Source organism: Chiloscyllium plagiosum, unplaced genomic scaffold, assembly GCF_037043375.1.
Source record: "Chiloscyllium plagiosum isolate Xiang-an unplaced genomic scaffold, Cpla_swu_hap1 HiC_scaffold_3, whole genome shotgun sequence".
NCBI classification, from domain to species: domain Eukaryota; kingdom Metazoa; phylum Chordata; class Chondrichthyes; order Orectolobiformes; family Hemiscylliidae; genus Chiloscyllium; species Chiloscyllium plagiosum.
The window spans coordinates 147549035-147566130 of NW_028270141.1; the positions used below are offsets into that span (position 1 = coordinate 147549035).

General features: G+C 50.0%; 2 protein-coding genes across 2 annotated transcripts in view; one reads left to right on the forward strand and one right to left on the reverse strand.

Moving 5' to 3' along the window:
• Positions 1 to 17096, reverse strand: part of parp1 (poly (ADP-ribose) polymerase 1) — a 67521-nt gene that overhangs the window by 39345 nt on the left and 11080 nt on the right. Inside the window, exons 3-6 of the mRNA XM_087984170.1 lie at positions 16583 to 16698; positions 15159 to 15373; positions 1832 to 1925; positions 431 to 547 (exon numbers count right to left, since the gene is read on the reverse strand). Of these exons, the coding sequence (XP_087840296.1) occupies positions 431 to 547; positions 1832 to 1925; positions 15159 to 15373; positions 16583 to 16698 (542 nt within the window). The remainder of the gene's footprint in view (positions 1 to 430; positions 548 to 1831; positions 1926 to 15158; positions 15374 to 16582; positions 16699 to 17096) is intronic.
• adorb1a (adenosine receptor B1a) lies at positions 8783 to 9706 on the forward strand. The gene has a single exon (XM_043687423.2). It carries the CDS (start codon positions 8783 to 8785, stop codon positions 9704 to 9706), a length of 924 nt encoding a protein of 307 aa, XP_043543358.2.

Below are 17096 nucleotides of genomic sequence, written 5' to 3' on the forward strand. Positions count from 1 at the left end.
TGAGGCTGGACTTGTTTTCCTTTGAGCAGGGAAGGCTGAGGGGGAATCTGGTTGAGTTCTTTGGGAAAGATTTCCCCATAGTAGAGGTATCAATAAACAGGGAGCAGCAAAATGGTGGGAACCCTCGAGAACATATAAGTAGTATTTCACTGAGAACTTGAAACACCGTAATAGAAAAGGACACACTGGAAAGTGAGATCAGAATGGATGGATGCTTGATGGCTGGAATGTACCTGATGGGCTGAAGGGCCTCTTTCTGTGATGTTAAATCCCTATGACTGGAGAACCGATTCCAGCTGTCAATGTGAGGGGCAAACTTGATGACCCCGAGTCTCAATCTCACTGACTGGGCTGTGGACAGGGTAGAGATTCTCATCACCCACTGGCTGACAACTTTGCGTCTGACAGAGGAAGGACTGATGTCACTTACAGCTGCCTCTCCTGAAGCCACTTCTTGCTTGTTGGCAATTAAAAGCTCTCGGAGATCATTGGTAGAACAGCACTTCTTCAATTCGTCCTTAATATTCCAGATCAACTGGCTCTGCTCCTGCAGAGGGACAGAGAGAGCATGTGTGAGAGTGATCCTGCTGACAGAGAGGGAGGGAAAACATTGTGAAAGAATGAGAGAGAGAGAGAGAGAGACACAGAGAGAGAGAGAGAGAGAGAGAGAGAGAGAGAGAGAGAGAGACAGAGAGAGACAGAGAGAGACAGAGAGAGACAAAGAGAAAGAGAGAGACAAAGAGAAAGAGAGAGACAAAGAGAAAGAGAGAGACAGAGACAGACAGAGAGAGAGAGAGACAGACAGAGAGAGAGAGAGAGAGAGAGAGAGAGAGAGAGAGAGACAGAGAGAGAGATTTAGAGAGAGCTCTTGCAAGGAGAAAGAGAAACAGAAAGAGAGACAGAAAAAGAAGAGAGTTCTTGTAGAGAGAGTGTCAGCGAGAGAGAGGGAATGAGAGAGTGAGAGAAGGTTCCTGGAGGAAGCAGAGCAGCTGAGGGGACAGGGGTGAAGTTCTCCCTGAAGGTCGATGTGTTTTTGTTTGTGAGTGTGATCCTAGGCTGGGAGCTGAATGGCCAGACCCTGGAATCACATTTACCCCCAGAGAGGGCTGTTCCTAACTACACCCACCCCCACTCCCTCCCAAAACCCTCTTACTCCCTCACAACCCCCTCTCCCCCACAATCCCCCGTCCTCTCCCACGACCCCCACTCCCTCCCCAATCCCCCGTCCTCTCCCACAACCCCCACTCCCTCCCCAATCCCCCGTCCTCTCCCACGACCCCCACTCCCTCCCCAATCCCCCGTCCTCTCCCACGACCCCCACAATCCCCCGTCCTCTCCCACGACCCCCACTCCCTCCCAAATCCCCCGTCCTCTCCCACGACCCCCATTCCCTCCCCAATCCCCCGTCCTCTCCCACGACCCCCATTCCCTCCCCAATCCCCCGTCCTCTCCCACGACCCCCATTCCCTCCCCAATCCCCCGTCCTCTCCCACGACCCCCATTCCCTCCCCAATCCCCCATCCTCTCCCATGACCCCCACTCCCTCCCCAATCCCCCGTCCTCTCCCACGACCCCTCTCCCCCACAATCCCCCGTCCTCTCCCACGACCCCCACAATCCCCCGTCCTCTCCCACGACCCGCACAATCCCCCGTCCTCTCCCACGACCCCACAATCCCCCGTCCTCTCCCACGACCCCCTCTCCCCCACAATCCCCCGTCCCCTCCCACGACCCTCTCTCCCCCACGACCCCCTCTCCCCCACCAACCCCCGTCCCCTCCCATGACCCCCTCTCCCCCACGACCCCCTCTCACCCACGACCCCCGTCCCCACCTTCAGCTCCTTCTCCAGTTTTGAAACATTCTCTTCCTTCCTGTTTTTCTTCTTTGCTGTCGCTTCCCCATCGACTGTGTCTGCCTTTCTTTTCCTGAAAGCAAAACGCAACAACTATTAAACTGTGGCGAGTAGAGGGGGGTGGATTCCAGCAACATCAAAAGGTGAAACCGACTAGGGATGTTCTCACCGGGAACAAAGCAGATTGTGAGGAAGGGTTGGTCTGTTTAAGCTGGTCTAGATCATGACAGGGTCAGAGAAGGCACACAAAGTAAAGCTCTCCCCATGAAATAATCGCCCGTGGATGAGGGGACACAGATTTAAGGTTTTGGACAAAGACATAGAGAGGAGAGAGGAAACAGGAAGAGGAACCTTTTACTAATCTCAACAATGGTGGTATAATCTAGAAAGGAAATTGCCTTCAGGTGACCAGACAATCTGCAAGGCTCCAGGGACAGAGTGGGCAAAAGGGCTAGCTGCAGACTGGGTTGGTAATGGAGACCAACATGGCCTCTCATTATGTCATTACATCACTGACGGAACACTTGATTGGCTGAGACACAGTGTCACAGTCCCAGGTGAGCCTAGAATAAGACTTGCACTTATACACACCCTGCCAGCCAAAGCAAAGGCAGGCACTGGCATAGTGGGGATATCACTGGGCGAGTTATCCAGAACCCTGCGGTCGTGTTCTGGGGACATGGGTTCAAGTCCCAGCCCAGCAGATTATTAGACTAGACGTTAGACCATATAACCGCTGTCGTCAAAACCCATCTGATTCACTCACCTCTTTCAAGGGAGGGAATTCTGCCGGCCTTACCTGGTCTGGCCTACACGTGACTCCAGAACCACAGCCAATGCGGTCAACCCTCTGCCCTCTGAAATGGCCAAGCAAGGCACTGCGTTCAAAGGCAGTCAGTCAATCAGCCAGCAACACTCATATCCCATGGACAAACCAACACATTGTCGTGTAGCTCTGTTAAGCCTTGCCTGACAGGGCAGTACTCTGCTGCACTGAGTCAGTGAGCGGAGACATAGTGGGACTCTTCACCTTGGCTCATCACCTCCTCCCCAAACACACTCTGAGCTCACAGAGAGATATTTATATAAAACCAGGGGCACATCTCTGTGGAATGGGCAAACTGGAGGGAGGGGGTGGTAACATTAACCAATTTCCCAAGTCTAGCACCCAAATGTTTCACAATATGTTACAAAGGGTCAAGCATTAAAATCTGCACCTCCAATCTCTTTCTCTCTCCACTAAGTCCGCACCACTGACATTTGCAATTTTTTGTTTTAGATGCTCCTATTCATGGGAGGTGGCTTGTCAGTCAATCCCTTGCCTCCCTCTGGGATAAGAACAAGGGAAATCTGTTCTCAAGAAGGTCCTGGTTGAGAGGCCACTGGTGGCGTTGAAAGGAAACCTGACAACACACTGGCACTAATGATCAGCTCCTTTCCCCAGTTCCCCTCGGAGTACAGAGGAGCAAGCAACGTGTTTTCCCTCAGTGTCCTGTCAGCTCCAGCCCGCCTCCAGTGACCTGGGCCTTATAAGTATCTTCTTAACGAGAGCAGAAAAACACAGGTTCGAGAGCTCCTCACAACACGTTACAGCTCCTCAAGACGGACAAATCAAGTGCATCGTGTGACACACGGATGGCCCAGGTACACAATCAGTGCAGAATAGAATAGATTGGATCAGCATAAAATCCCTATGGTGTGGAAACAGGCCCTTTGGCCCAACAAGTCCACACTGACTCTCCGAAAAGTATCCCGCCCAGACCCATTCCCCTACTCTATTGCTCTACATTTACCCCTGACTAATACACCTACCCTATCCATCCCTCAACACTGTGGGCAATTTAGCATGGTCAATTCACCTGACCTGCACATCTTTGGACTGTGGGAGGAAACCGGAGCACCCGGAGGAAACCCACGCAGACACGGGGAGAATGTGCAAACTCCACACAGACAGTCCCCCGAGGCTGGAATCGAACCCGGGTTCCTGGCACTGTGAGGCAGCAGTGCTAACCACTGAGCCTCCGTGCCGCCCAGGTAATGGAGGTTACAAGCTAGTTTCAGATTGGAGTAACAGGTCGCTAATTTCCTATCCAGAAGTAAATCTGCCATTCTCACCAGAACTGGTCTTAACGAGACCGCGGCACGGTGGCACAGGGGGCGGCACGGTGGCACAGTGGTTAGCACTGCTGCCTCACAGCGTCAGAGACCCGGGTTCAATTCCCGCCTCAGGCGACTGACTGTGTGGAGTTTGCACGTTCTCCCCGTGTCTGCGTGGGTTTCCTCCGGGTGCTTCGGTTTCCTCCCACAGTCCAAAGATGTGCAGGGTCAGGTGAATTGGCCATACTAAATTGCCTGTAGTGTTAGGTAAGGGGTAAATGTAGGGGTATGGGTGGGTATCGCTTCAGCGGGTCGGTGTGGACTTGTTGGGCCGAAGGGCCTGTTTCCACACTGTAATGTAATCTAATCTAATATGTGACTCCAGACCCACAGCCAATGTGGTTCACCCTTACCCACTCTCACTCAGAGTCAGCAGCATTTTCTAACACTGGCTAAAATGTGACTCACAACACTCTAGCGGAAAGAGGGACTCAATGAATGGCAGGGTATTAGAAGACTCAGAGGAACAGAGAGATCTGTTCTGAACGAGGATCACTGGATCTGAAACATTAACTCTGCCTTCTCTCCTCAGCTGCTGCCGGACCTGCCAAGATTCTCCAGAAATGTCTGCTTTTGTTTGGAATCTTGGGGGTGCTTGTCCACAGATCCCTGAAGATGGCAGGACAGGTTAATAGGGGCATTAGGAAGGCAAACAGGAAACTTGGAGGAGATTCACCGGGATGTTGCCTGGGATGGAGATGATGAAGAGAGGCTGGATAAGCTCAAGTTGTTTCTATTAGAGTAAGGAAGGTTGAGGGGGACCTGACTGAGGTTTTTTTTAGATTAGATTACATTACAGCGTGGAAACAGGCCCTTCGGCCCAACAAGTCCACACCGCCCCGCCGAAGCGAAACCCACCCATACCCCTACATTTACCCCTTTACCTAACACTACGGGCAATTTAGCATGGCCAATTCACCTGACCTGCACATCTTTGGACTGTGGGAGGAAACCGGAGCACCCGGAGGAAACCCATGCAGACACGGGGAGAACGTGCAAACTCCACACAGTCAGTCGCCTGAGGCGGGAATTGAACCCGGGTCTCTGGCGCTGCGAGGCAGCAGTGCTAACCACTGTGCCACCGTGCCGCCCACTGTGCCACCGTGCCGCCCACTGTGCCACCGTGCCGATGGGTGTATAAAAAGCTGCTGTTCCCCTTAGCTGAATGATTAATAACAAGGGGCATAATTTTAAGGTGATAGGCAAGAGGTTTAATCTTTAAAAAGTACTTGGGTGAGCATTGAGTGTCATAACATTGCAGATTATGGGCCAAATGCAGGCAAGTGGGGTTAGTGTTGATTCAGTGTAGTTTTTGGGAGGTCAAGCATCCTCTTGTGTACTGTATGATTCTCTGAGGGAGAGGTGGAGAACAGGATCCCAGAGAGGAACACTCAGTTCAGCAGCTTGGCTTTGCAGGTATAGGCCAATGGAAATAGAAATAGGGAAGGAGAGAAGATGGAAGCTGGAGGGACGAGAAAGACACAGAAAGACAGCGAGAAAGAGAGAGAACGCGAGAAAGAGAGAGAGAGAGAGCGCGAGTGAGAGAAAGCATGAGCGAGAAAGAGAGAGCTAGAGAGAGAGAGAGATTGGCAGAAAGAGAGAGAGACACGAAAGAGCCAGAGAGACAGCGAGGAAGCCAAAAAGTGAGAGAGAGCCAGAGAGAGAGGGGAAGACAGATACAACAGAGTGTATTGGATACAAGAACTGGAGAAATTCAAAATATGAGGGCTTGAAATGTAACAGAAAAACGGAGAATGCTGGAGAAAATCAGCAGCAAATGGAGAGAGAATCAGAGTTAACGTCTCAAATCTGAGAGTCCCCATCAGAACTGGGAGATGATTAAAATCTGTCTTACCTTTCTTCCTTGCTCTGCAGTTGGTCATAATAAATCAGATTTGAATATCTCCCAGTTTTGACGAAGGCTCAAGTGATCTGAATCATTAACTATCTCCCTCGCTGTGTCGGTACAGAGACACGGCCTTTGGCCAGTATTTTCAGCAGTGGTTAAACACTTCGACAGCCTTCTTAGTGAACTGGAGTCACCGTTATGTCCCTCCCAACCCCTTCAGTAACCTGGGAAGCCTGGCAGTCACTACGATGACACACAAACCGAGCCAACTGGGGCACAGCAAGATTCCAGAAACATTAATGGATGGGATCAGCTGTTTAGAGGAGGCCGCTGGATAAAGGTCAACCAGGTAAGGGGGCAGAACGTCCCACCTCAGTTATCAAACGGTGGGCCGTAGAAGGTGGTGGGGGGGGGGGCCGTTGTGTGTGTGCGCAGTGATGGAAATGGATTCGTGGTTAATTCTGCTACCTGCCGTCCACTGAGAGTTTACATCCTACAAAGCAAACAGGACGCACTGGTGATGGTCAGAGAGTCTGAATGTGGAGTCAGACTGCAGGGAAACACAGTCTCAGAGCTGGGGGGGGGGGGGCAGGAGTGGAGTTGCCTTTATTGGAGGGGGGGGGGGGAAGAGGAGGAGGGGTTGTTACATTGCAAGGAGTATCCCAGTGATGGTCTGGACCAGCTAATGGACGCTCAGCTCCTGGAACAAGATTGTGAAGGACTCAGGGACTGAATCAAAGAGTTCCCACCGCGGGTTACACACTCAACAGGAAACAGCGGCTCAGAAGTTAGCACTGCTGCCTCACCACACCAGGGGTGGGTTTGATTCCAGTGTCAGGTGACTGCCTGTCTGTGTGGAGTTTGCACATTCTCCCCGTGTCTGGGTGGGTTCCCTCCAGGTGCTCCGGTTTCCTCCCACAGTCCAAGGATGTGCAGGTCAGGTGGATTAGCCATAGAAAATGCAGAGTTACAGGGACAGGATGGGGGATGCTCTTTGGAAGGTCAGTGCAGACACAATGAGTTGAATGGCCTCTTTCCGCACTATGGGGATTCTAGGATTCTATGAAACAGACTGCAACTTTAATTAGTGTCAAACAGTGTGGTGCTGGAAAAGCACAGCCGGTCAGGCAGCATCTGAGGAGCAGGAGAATCGACGTTTTGAGCATAAGGTCTTCATTAGGATTCCTGATGAAGGGTTTATGGCCAAAACGTCGATTCTCCTGCTCCTTGGAGGATGCCTGACCGGCTGTGCTTTTCCAGCACCACACTGTTCAATTCTGACCTCCAGCATCTGCAGCCCTCACTTTCTTCCAGAGGCTTTAATCAGCAAATTTGAGATCGCAGCACAATACCCAGTTTCAAGATAACACCCCGGGGAGCATTCCCAGGCAGGCAGCTGCACAGTCCTATATCCAAGAGTTTGTCAATCCTTTCCCGATATCTGTAACTAGACGTTTCACCTCCCATTCTTGTAAACTTTCTCTGCTACGTTGTTCTTATGATGGCCGAACACAGTACTCTAAGGTCAAACCAATGTTCAACACAGGTTAGCAAACCTTCCCTACTTTTCGGTTCACGGTGTCTGGAAATCAAGCCTAGTGCCTGCATGTCCTCCTTTCATGCCCTTGTTATCCCATGCTGTGACCCTTGTGGTTACACCCAGTTTCTGTTCCTCTACACCACTGACACTCTCAATGTGTTGGAATCCTCGCCCAACTTCGTATTTTTGTTTCAAAGTCTAAATTGTGAATGCAAATGGGTGGTGGTCCCTGCGAGGATCCTGGTGGAACAGCACGCCCCACCTCCTGCCTCCCGGAATGACCTTTGGTCTTGAAGCCAGTGAGTAATGCATTCTGTCACACCCCTCTCAACTCCACATTCTCTAACCTAATTCATGACTCTATTATGGGAGATCACGTCAAAGACCTTCTCAAAATTCAAATCAATTACATCCACCGCATTCCCACCATCTGCTACCTTCTGAAAGATTATTCAGGTCGCTCTATTACAATTTTTCCTTTCCCAATCCACATTATTATCACAATATTACCCTTTGCCAAATGATTTTCTGTATTCTTCTTTAGCAAGGTGTCCATTCTTTTATCCCCCAGTGCACGTGTAAAAGCTAATTCCTCGCTTTCACACTGTGTCTCTATTTGTGAAGGCAACAATGCTTTATTTTTTAAGACAAAAATTAAATTTACCTTCAAAGATTTAAGTGTTGACTCACCAGCTCTCTCTGTTCCTGTACTCCCTTGAAAACTGGACCATTACAGGGAGGTGGTGCTGGAGCAGCCATGTTACTCCATTAGTAATTCAGAACCTCAGGCCCCCAATGTTCTGGCGACACGTGTTCAAATCCCACCATGGCCGATGGTGAAATTTGAATTCAACAGAAATTCTGGAATTAAAAGGCTAGCCTGTGATCTCCTGTCAATTGTTGTAAAAATCCATCAGGTTCACTTATCCTCTTAAGGGAATGAAATCTGCCATCCTTACCTGGTCTGGCCTACATGTGACTCCAGACCCACAGCAATGTGGATAACTCTAAACTGCCCTCTAAAATCATCTAGTAGGCCACCCAGTTTAAGGACAATGAAGGATGGGCAGCAAATGTTGGGCCTTGCTAGCGATACCCACATTGCAACAAGGAATTAAATAAAAACTGGTCAATAACTGGTCCATTCTCTCTGAATCAGATTTAAGGTGAAGACAACTCTGTAAGCAAAGGGGAAGACAAAGGAGGTGGGACCAGCTTGCTCTGAGGTGAACACGGCCTACAAGGGGGAAGACAAAGGAGAATGGGACCAACTCACTAGGGTGAACCTGGCCTACAAACGAGGGTGAAGGAGAGAAGCAGGTCCTGTCACCTAAAAACACCTATAGATAAGGCACACAAAATGGTGTCTTTGGGGAGTACAGGCATGGAGCAGACAAACGTCACGCCGGCCAGTCCCCGTGCCGTGAACCTTAACCTCCCGTATACGTTGGCAGAGCTGGTGATAGCGGTGATGTCGGTCTGTGGGAATGTTCTGGTCTGTGCTGCTGTCCTGCGGGATCACCGCCTGCGCACCATCACCAACTGCTTCCTGGTCTCGCTTGCTGCAGCTGACATCGGGGTGGGAGCGCTGGCCATTCCCTGCGCCGTGCTGACTGACCTGGGCATGCCCAGACACAACTTCCGCTTGTGTGTGCTGACCCTGTCCGTCCTGGTGGTGCTCACCCAGAGCTCCATCTTCAGCCTGCTGGCCGTAGCCCTCGACCGCTACTTGGCCATCTTCCTCCCGCTGCGTTACCACGCCATCGTCACGCCCAGAAATGCAGGCGCAGCCATCACCATCACCTGGCTCCTATCCCTCTTGCTAGGCCTGGTACCTTTGATGGGTTGGCACCAGCCCCCACCACCAGACGGCTACTGCCACTTCACCACAGTGATGGACATGGCCTACATGGTCTACTTCAATTTCTTTGGCTGCGTTCTGGGGCCTCTGGCCGCCATGTTCCTCATCTACGCCCGCGTGCTGACTCAGGTGAGGCGGCTGGCATCCCGAGGGGAGCGGGCAGCGGGATCCTGGAGGGAGATGAAGACAGCTAGCTCGCTCTTCCTGGTGCTGGTCTTCTTTGCCATCTGCTGGCTGCCCCTCCACCTGATGAACTGTGTCCTCTTGATGTGCCCACAGTGCCCTCTGCCCCTCCCACTGCTGCTTACCGCCATCATCCTTTCCCACGCCAACTCTGCGGTCAACCCTGTACTCTACGCCTTCAAAATGAAGGCCTTCAGAAGGGCCTTCAAGCTCATGTTCCTGTGTCGCCCCGCACAGGTCAAGCCTGACACAAGGCAACGTTAACACCCGCGTACCAGCCCCACCAGGAAACCCCAGCACCCCGCCCCCTCAGATCAAGTTACCGTGCCACAAGCAACTGGCTGTGCCCCACACCCTCAGTCTGATGCACGCAGACCTTTACCCTCTCTCTAACCCTCAGTCTGAGACAGGCTGAACTTTACCCCCTCTCTAACTTCAGTCTGAGGCACACGAACCTTTACCCTTGCTTTATCCCTCAGTTAGATACACACTGACATTTACCACCTCCTCTCTAACCCTCAGTCTGAGACAGGCTGATCTTTACCCCCTTCTCTCGAACCCTCAGTCTGAGGCACGCTGACCTTTACCCGCTCTCTAACCTTCAGCCTGACCCCAGCCTGATGCAGACCGGTCACTACAATGTTCAGACCAAACGATGGAGGCCTTCAGTAACTCAGCTGCACAGACAGTGACCCTGTCATGGCCTGGCCCTCCTTGAACAGTGCAGATAAACAGTGAAACATCAGAGTGTTGAGCCAATCTTCATATCCCACTCACCAGGGAGGGGAACTCCCAGAATTGTGTGTTAAAGTTGGAATGGATTCACAGTATAGTACAGGGTTTTTCCAATTATAATCAATCTGAGCTCGCAGATCTTGGACATCTAATATAGAATGATTTGTGACCAATAATTCACATTTCACAGGCAGAGTGGTATTGACGGTTTAGAGCCAGCAAATAATCCCCTTTCCTTCTAGTCGATGACCAGTGTGACCCTGCCAGTCTGTCACAGGCTGAAAGTGGGGAGGGACAGACAATCCCCAATCTGAGGACACTCTACATACACTGACTGGAGCCTCAGAGCCATCCAAAGTAAACCCTTCTGCAACTGTAACCATTCAGACCGGCCTGACACTGGCACTGAGCACAGGAGTCCATTCTTCTCTGTAATCTCTCTGGGATATCCACGTTTTAGCCCCTCAAGTGTGACCCTCCCCCCACACCAACTCCAATCTCTCCAACTTGGCTGGCCATGTCTTCAGCTGCTTCACCGCCAAACCTGGGAGTTCCCTCCCTCCTCCACCCTCTCCTGGTCTTATTTCCTGCATTCTCATTTCCCCCTTCAATGCGCTTCTTAAAACCCACGGCTTTGGTCACCAATCCCAACATCTCAGGTGCCTCAGGGGTTAATCCTGTGTAATAATACACAATGTGAAAGTGCTGACCAGATGGTTAGAAAATGTTTCAACCTCAACGGGCTGACATCCCAGAAGAAACCACCATTGACCTGGCTTGTGGAACTTCAGTACGCGGATCACCATATCACCCCCCCCCCCCCCCCCCCCACTCTCTCAGAAGAGAATCTTCAATCCTGAACGAACGCCTCTGGGGAAGCAGACTGAAGAATTGGTTCTCAGCCTCAATGTCAAGAACAGTCAAAATCTTTACCAATCTAACCCAGATCAAGTTCCAGCTATCCCTGCATTAAGGTCAACAGGGAAATCCTTCCAAAGGTGGAAGATTTCCCTTAACTGGGAGGCTACCTCTCACTGAAGGCTGGCATTGAGGCAAAGATGCAACATCACATCCACTCTGTGAGCACTGCTTTCGGATGCCCAAGGATGAGAGTCTTCCACGACCATGATATCGGTGCTACCACGATCTTTGTGTATAAGGCAGTCCTTCTGTGTGGCTCCGAACTGAGAATATGTTTCAGTGTCACCTCAAGATTTCAGAGAATTACCATCAACGCTGTTTGAGACAGATTGTCCACATCAGTTGGGAGGACAGGTGTATTAACATTAGCCAAAAGCATCAACATAGAGGCCGCAAACCACGTGCTCAGGATGCCTGAATTCCAACTGCCAAAGGCAATCTTCTTCACCCAACTCAAGGAAGGCACTCAACAAGACGAGGGATAAAGGAAGCCATTTGAAGACTTCTCTCAAGAAACGCAACACAAATGTCAATGCATAGCAGACCCTTGCTCAGAAGAGACCAATTGGAGGAAGCTCCTGTGTGAATGGACACAACTCTTCGAGAACACCCTGGGGCAAGAGGAAGTGTGGAAAAGGAACCGGAGAAAGGGATGTCAGCGATCTCAAGGCTAAGGCCCACTTCCACCTCCCGGAAACACCTGCCAAAGGTGTGGTCAGTGATACAGCTCTAGGACTGGGCTGATCAGTCACGCAAGGACCCACAGAACTATGAGCAGTGACGTGGAGTTTCCCAGTGGGACAGCCACACTCGTTAGCGAGTAATTGCAGATGACTAATGTTAAAGTGCTCTATAAATAAACCTGTAGTTGTTGCTCCTAGAGATACAGGGTCATTCAGCATGGACACAGACCCTTCAGTCTAACTCGCCCGCACCGACCAAACATCCCAATCTGACCCAGTCCCATTTGGCCTTCCTATTCATACGCCCTCTACTTCTGGATTCCTCTACCTGGGAAAAAGCCCTAACCTGCACTGAATATAATCCTAACTGATTTAATCTCTCTGCATAGTTCAGTCCTGTCATCCCAGGAATCCATCTGGTGAAGCTTTGTTGCAGTCCCTCTGTAGCCAGATCATCCTTCCTCAGATAATGAGACCCAAACTGCACGCTATCCTCAGGGGGTGGTCTCACCCAGGCCCTGTGCAATTGCAGCAAGACATTCCTGCTCCTCTTCTCGAATCCTCATTCTCCTCCTCTATCACTCTCCCTGTTTTCCCAAAGGTTTTCATCTCCTCCCTGCCACAGTGTCATTATTCTGGAACTTTCCTTTGTAAGTAATTGTGGATATACGTACGCGACAATGGACTGTAGCAGTTCAAAAAAAGCAGCTCACCCCCTTCTCAAAGGACACTAGAGATGGGCATTAGATGTTGGCCCAATTCGCAAATCCTACATCTCCGAATAAATAAATGAAACAAATAAAAGTTCCTTTTGAAACAAAGTTATGAATGACTTGAAAATTTTGGACAGGAATAGAACACCCTGGTCACCCTGCTATTGGAAATATATGATTAAATTGGAGAGGATTCAGAAAAAACTTCCCAGAATGTTGCCGGGCCTTGAGTTACAAGGACAGGCTGGGACTTCTTTCACTGGAGCGAAGGAGGTTCAGGGGTGACCTTATAGAGGTTTATGGGGGGCATAGATAAGATCTTTTCCCGAAATTGGGGGGGGGGGGGGGGGGGTTAAAATCTAGGGGGCACATTTTTAAGGTGAGAAGAGACCTTGAGGGGCAACCTTTTCACACAGAGGGTGGTTTGCATGTGGAATGAACTGCCAGAGGAAGTGGTAAACCCAGGTAAATAAAGTTACAACACTCGAAAGACATTTGAACAGGTTCATAAATAGGAAAGGTTTAGAGGGATATGGGCCAAAGGCAGGCAAGTGGGACTATTTGGTTTGGGAACACTGGTCAGCATGGACAGGTTGGACCGAAGGGTCTATTTCCACGCTGTAAACTCTATGACCGCAATTTCAAGGACCGCAATTTCCTGCCAGACGTAGTCGACGATGCCCTCGACCGCATCTCTTCCACTTCCCGCTCCTCTGCCCTTGAGCCCTGCCCCTCCAACCACCACCAGGACAGAACCCCACTGGTCCTCACCTACCACCCCACCAACCTCCATGTACAACGTATCATCCGCTGCCATTTCCGCCACCTCCAAACGGACCCCACCACCAGGGATATATTTCCTTCCCCTCCCCTATCAGCGTTCCGAAAAGACCACTCCCTCCGTGACTCCCTCGTCAGGTCCACACCCCCCACCAACCCAACCTCCACTCCCGGCACCTTCCCCTGCAACCGCAAGAAATGCAAAACTTGCGCCCACACCCCCACCCTTACTTCCCTCCAAGGCCCCAAGGGACACTACCATATCCCCCACAAATTCACCTGCACCTCCACACACATCATTTACTGCATCTGCTGCACCCAATGTGGCCTCCTCTATATTGGGGAGACAGGCCGCCTACTTGCGGAACGTTTCAGAGAACACCTCTGGGACACCCGGACCAACCAACCCAACCACCCCGTAGCCCAACACTTTAACTCCCCCTCCCACTCCACCAAGGACATGCAGGTCCTTGGACTCCTCCATCACCAGACCATGGCAACACGACGGTTGGAGGAAGAGCGCCTCATCTTCCGCCTGGGAACCCTCCAACCACAAGGGATGAACTCGGATTTCTCCAGTTTCCTCATTTCCCCTCCCCCCACCTTGTCTCAGTCAAATCCCTCGAACTCAGCACCGCCTTCTTGACCTGCAATCTTCTTCCTGACCTCTCCGCCCCCACCCCACTCCGGCCTATCACCCTCACCTTGACCTCCCTCCACCTATCGCATTTCCAAAGCCCCTCCCCCAAGTCCCTCCTCCCTACCTTTTATCTTAGCCTCCTGGACACACTTTCCTCATTCCTGAAGAAGGGCTTATGCCCGAAACGTCGATTCTCCTGTTCCCTGGATGCTGCCTGACCTGCTGCGCTTTTCCAGCAACACATTTTCAGCTCTGATCTCCAGCATCTGCAGCCCTCACTTTCTCTCTTGTAAACTCTATGACTCTCTTTAGTTACTCACGTACCCTGGTCAGTTGGGAATGTTCCTCCTCCCTTTCCTCTCATTGAAGCCCCTCATTGGATACCCCAGTTACATGGAATATTTGTGTCAAACAGTGCAGGTCCCAAAAATGACTTGGAAACTGTTCTGCAAAAGCACTGGGAAGAATCTTTCAAATATACCCGGATGGAACTTCATCAGCCTTCACTCAAAACACAGTTGGGTGAATTCCTTTACAACAGAACAAAGCCAAAACAATTTCTACTCTTTGAACATTACCCGTGCTGTGGTATCTTGTTGCACAAAACTCATTAGAAACCGAAATTGGAGAACACTCTGGAACAATAGAACTGAGAACAGCAGGGCTGAGGAAAGGTGAAAATCTAATTAAAAGGTCAGATGGTTTATATATAGAATAATGGATCCCCGGGAGTGATTACAGACTGGAATCTAATCGAGGGGTTCAGATGGTTTATATATAGAATAATGGATCCCTGGGAGTGATTACAGACTGGGATCTAATCGAGGGGTTCAGATGGTTTATATATAGAATAATGGATCCCTGGGAGTGATTACAGACTGGGATCTAATCGAGGGGTTCAGATGGTTTATATATAGAATAATGGATACCTGGGAGTGATTACAGACTGGAAGCTAATCGAGGGGTTCAGATGGTTTATATACAGAATAATGGAGCCCTGGGAGTGATTACAGACTGGGATCTAATCGAGGGGTTCAGATGGTTTATATATAGAATAATGGATCCCTGGGAGTGATTATAGACTGGAATCTAATCAGGGGTTCAGGTGATTCATATATAGAATAATGCACAGGTAATTAGAAATAGTTTGGTGCACAGCACAGATACAGACAAACAAATGTGAAATAGACCACTCGATCCCGAGCAGAGGTTATATTAATGGATACATGAATATTCATAAATACCCTTCACTCTTGACAGCTGGTAGTTGTTTCTTTAGTGCTGCCTTGTCTTCTGCGCTCAAAGTGCTGAAGCCCTTCAGCTGGGTGGCACTATAGGTGGGCAGAAAGCCCAGTTCTGCTCTGTTGGTCACGAAGCAGGCAGGATGGTACCAACGATCGATCATCCCCAGCTGTGGCTTCTCCGGATCAATCATTTTCTTCGAGACACGGACAGTATCCTGTGTGTCGGAAACACAACAAGATGTTTAAAGAACAGTGAAATGGGAGGAGGCTGGGCGCTGGGCTCCTGTCTGTGCTAAACCAGCTGAAACATCCATTACCTCCACCACCCAGCAGCAGCAGTGAGTACTATCTGCAGGACGCACTGTGGAAATTCACCCAAAAGTCCTTAGACAGCACGTCCCAAACCCACAACCACTTCAATCTCAGAGGACAAGGGCAGCAGATACATGGGAACACCACCACCTGAAGTTCCCCTCCAAGCCACTCACCATCCTGAATTGGAAATATATTGCCGTACCTTCACTGTCACTGGGTCCAAATTCTGGAATTCCCATCTCTTGGCATTGTGACTGTCCCTGCACACCCAGAAACTCTGGCAGTTCAGGGTACAGCTCATCATCGCCTTCCGCAGGGCAATGAGGAATCGGCAATTAACGCTGGTGAAGAAAACCATAATGGCTTCAACCTTGCCCCAATCCCAGAATGCCTCATCATGCTCTGGCCCTGCACACATTTATCAGCCTTGAATATAAAGTGACTTCTCTGCAGTATAAACCACATCTTCAGAAAATACCAGTCTGCACTAATCACTGATGTCTGAATGAAACTGAGATTATTTTCTTCTTGCCTGCAGCATAAAGTAACTTTAAAAATAACATAACGAAAGACCAAATGCCAACTCCTGGATGGTACTGTTCCATATTTTGTATTGGAATGCTCCTGAAAAGTCCCTTGGAATATTTTTAACTTTAATAATGTATTACTATTTGTTACAGTTCCAACATCCAGACTGCATTATTATAACTAGGCCCCAATTTCCACAGCGCTTTATTCTAAACAGGCCCCATATCCAGACCACATTATTCTTACTAGGCCTCGATATCCAGACCGCGTTATTCCAGCTAGGTCATGACTTCCAGTCCACGTCATTCTAATTATGCCCCAACATCCAGACCACGTCATTCTAACTAGGCCGCAACATCCAGGCTACATTATTCTAACCAAGCCCCAGCAACCAAACTGTGTTATTCTAACTGGGCCCCAACATCCAGACTGTATTATTCTAACAAGGCCCCAAGAACGAAACTGCGCTATTCTAAGTAGGCCCCAAATTCCAGCTTCCGTTGTTCTAACTAGGCCCCAATTACCGTGTTGGGCTGTTCTAACTCTTCAATGTTGGAAGTGATCATGTGATGTCCTCTCACCTTTTCTATTTTCTCACTGCAGCCTTTACAGGTGCTCCTGTTTGATTTAGCGTACTCCACTGCAAAGTCAATCAAGGTCTTCTCCCCTTTACTGTCTCCCTGCTCACCACCTTTCCCTGTGGGTTTGAGAAAGAACACGTGAAGCAAAGAGATAGTGGAACCAACAATTCCCACACATTCTCCCAGAATCCACAAGTCTCCATGTTTTGGCCACAGTAGATTACGCACAGACACAACCTACGCCTCATGGTCTCACCTGCTAATTGTTCTCTGGTGGACAGCGAACCTAAGTTTATTTATTAAAGAAGATCGAGAGGTGATTCGATAGAGGCACTCCTAATTAAAAAAGGTTCTGTTAAAAATACGGAAGGAGAACCCACTTCCAATGGCAGGAAGGTTGGTTGCCATGGCGAGGACCCAGATTCCAAGGCACAGGGAGAAGAACGAGAGGAACAGCTGCCTGCAAACACGGTGGGAGACAGGATCAATAACAACCTTCCAAACAGATTTGGAT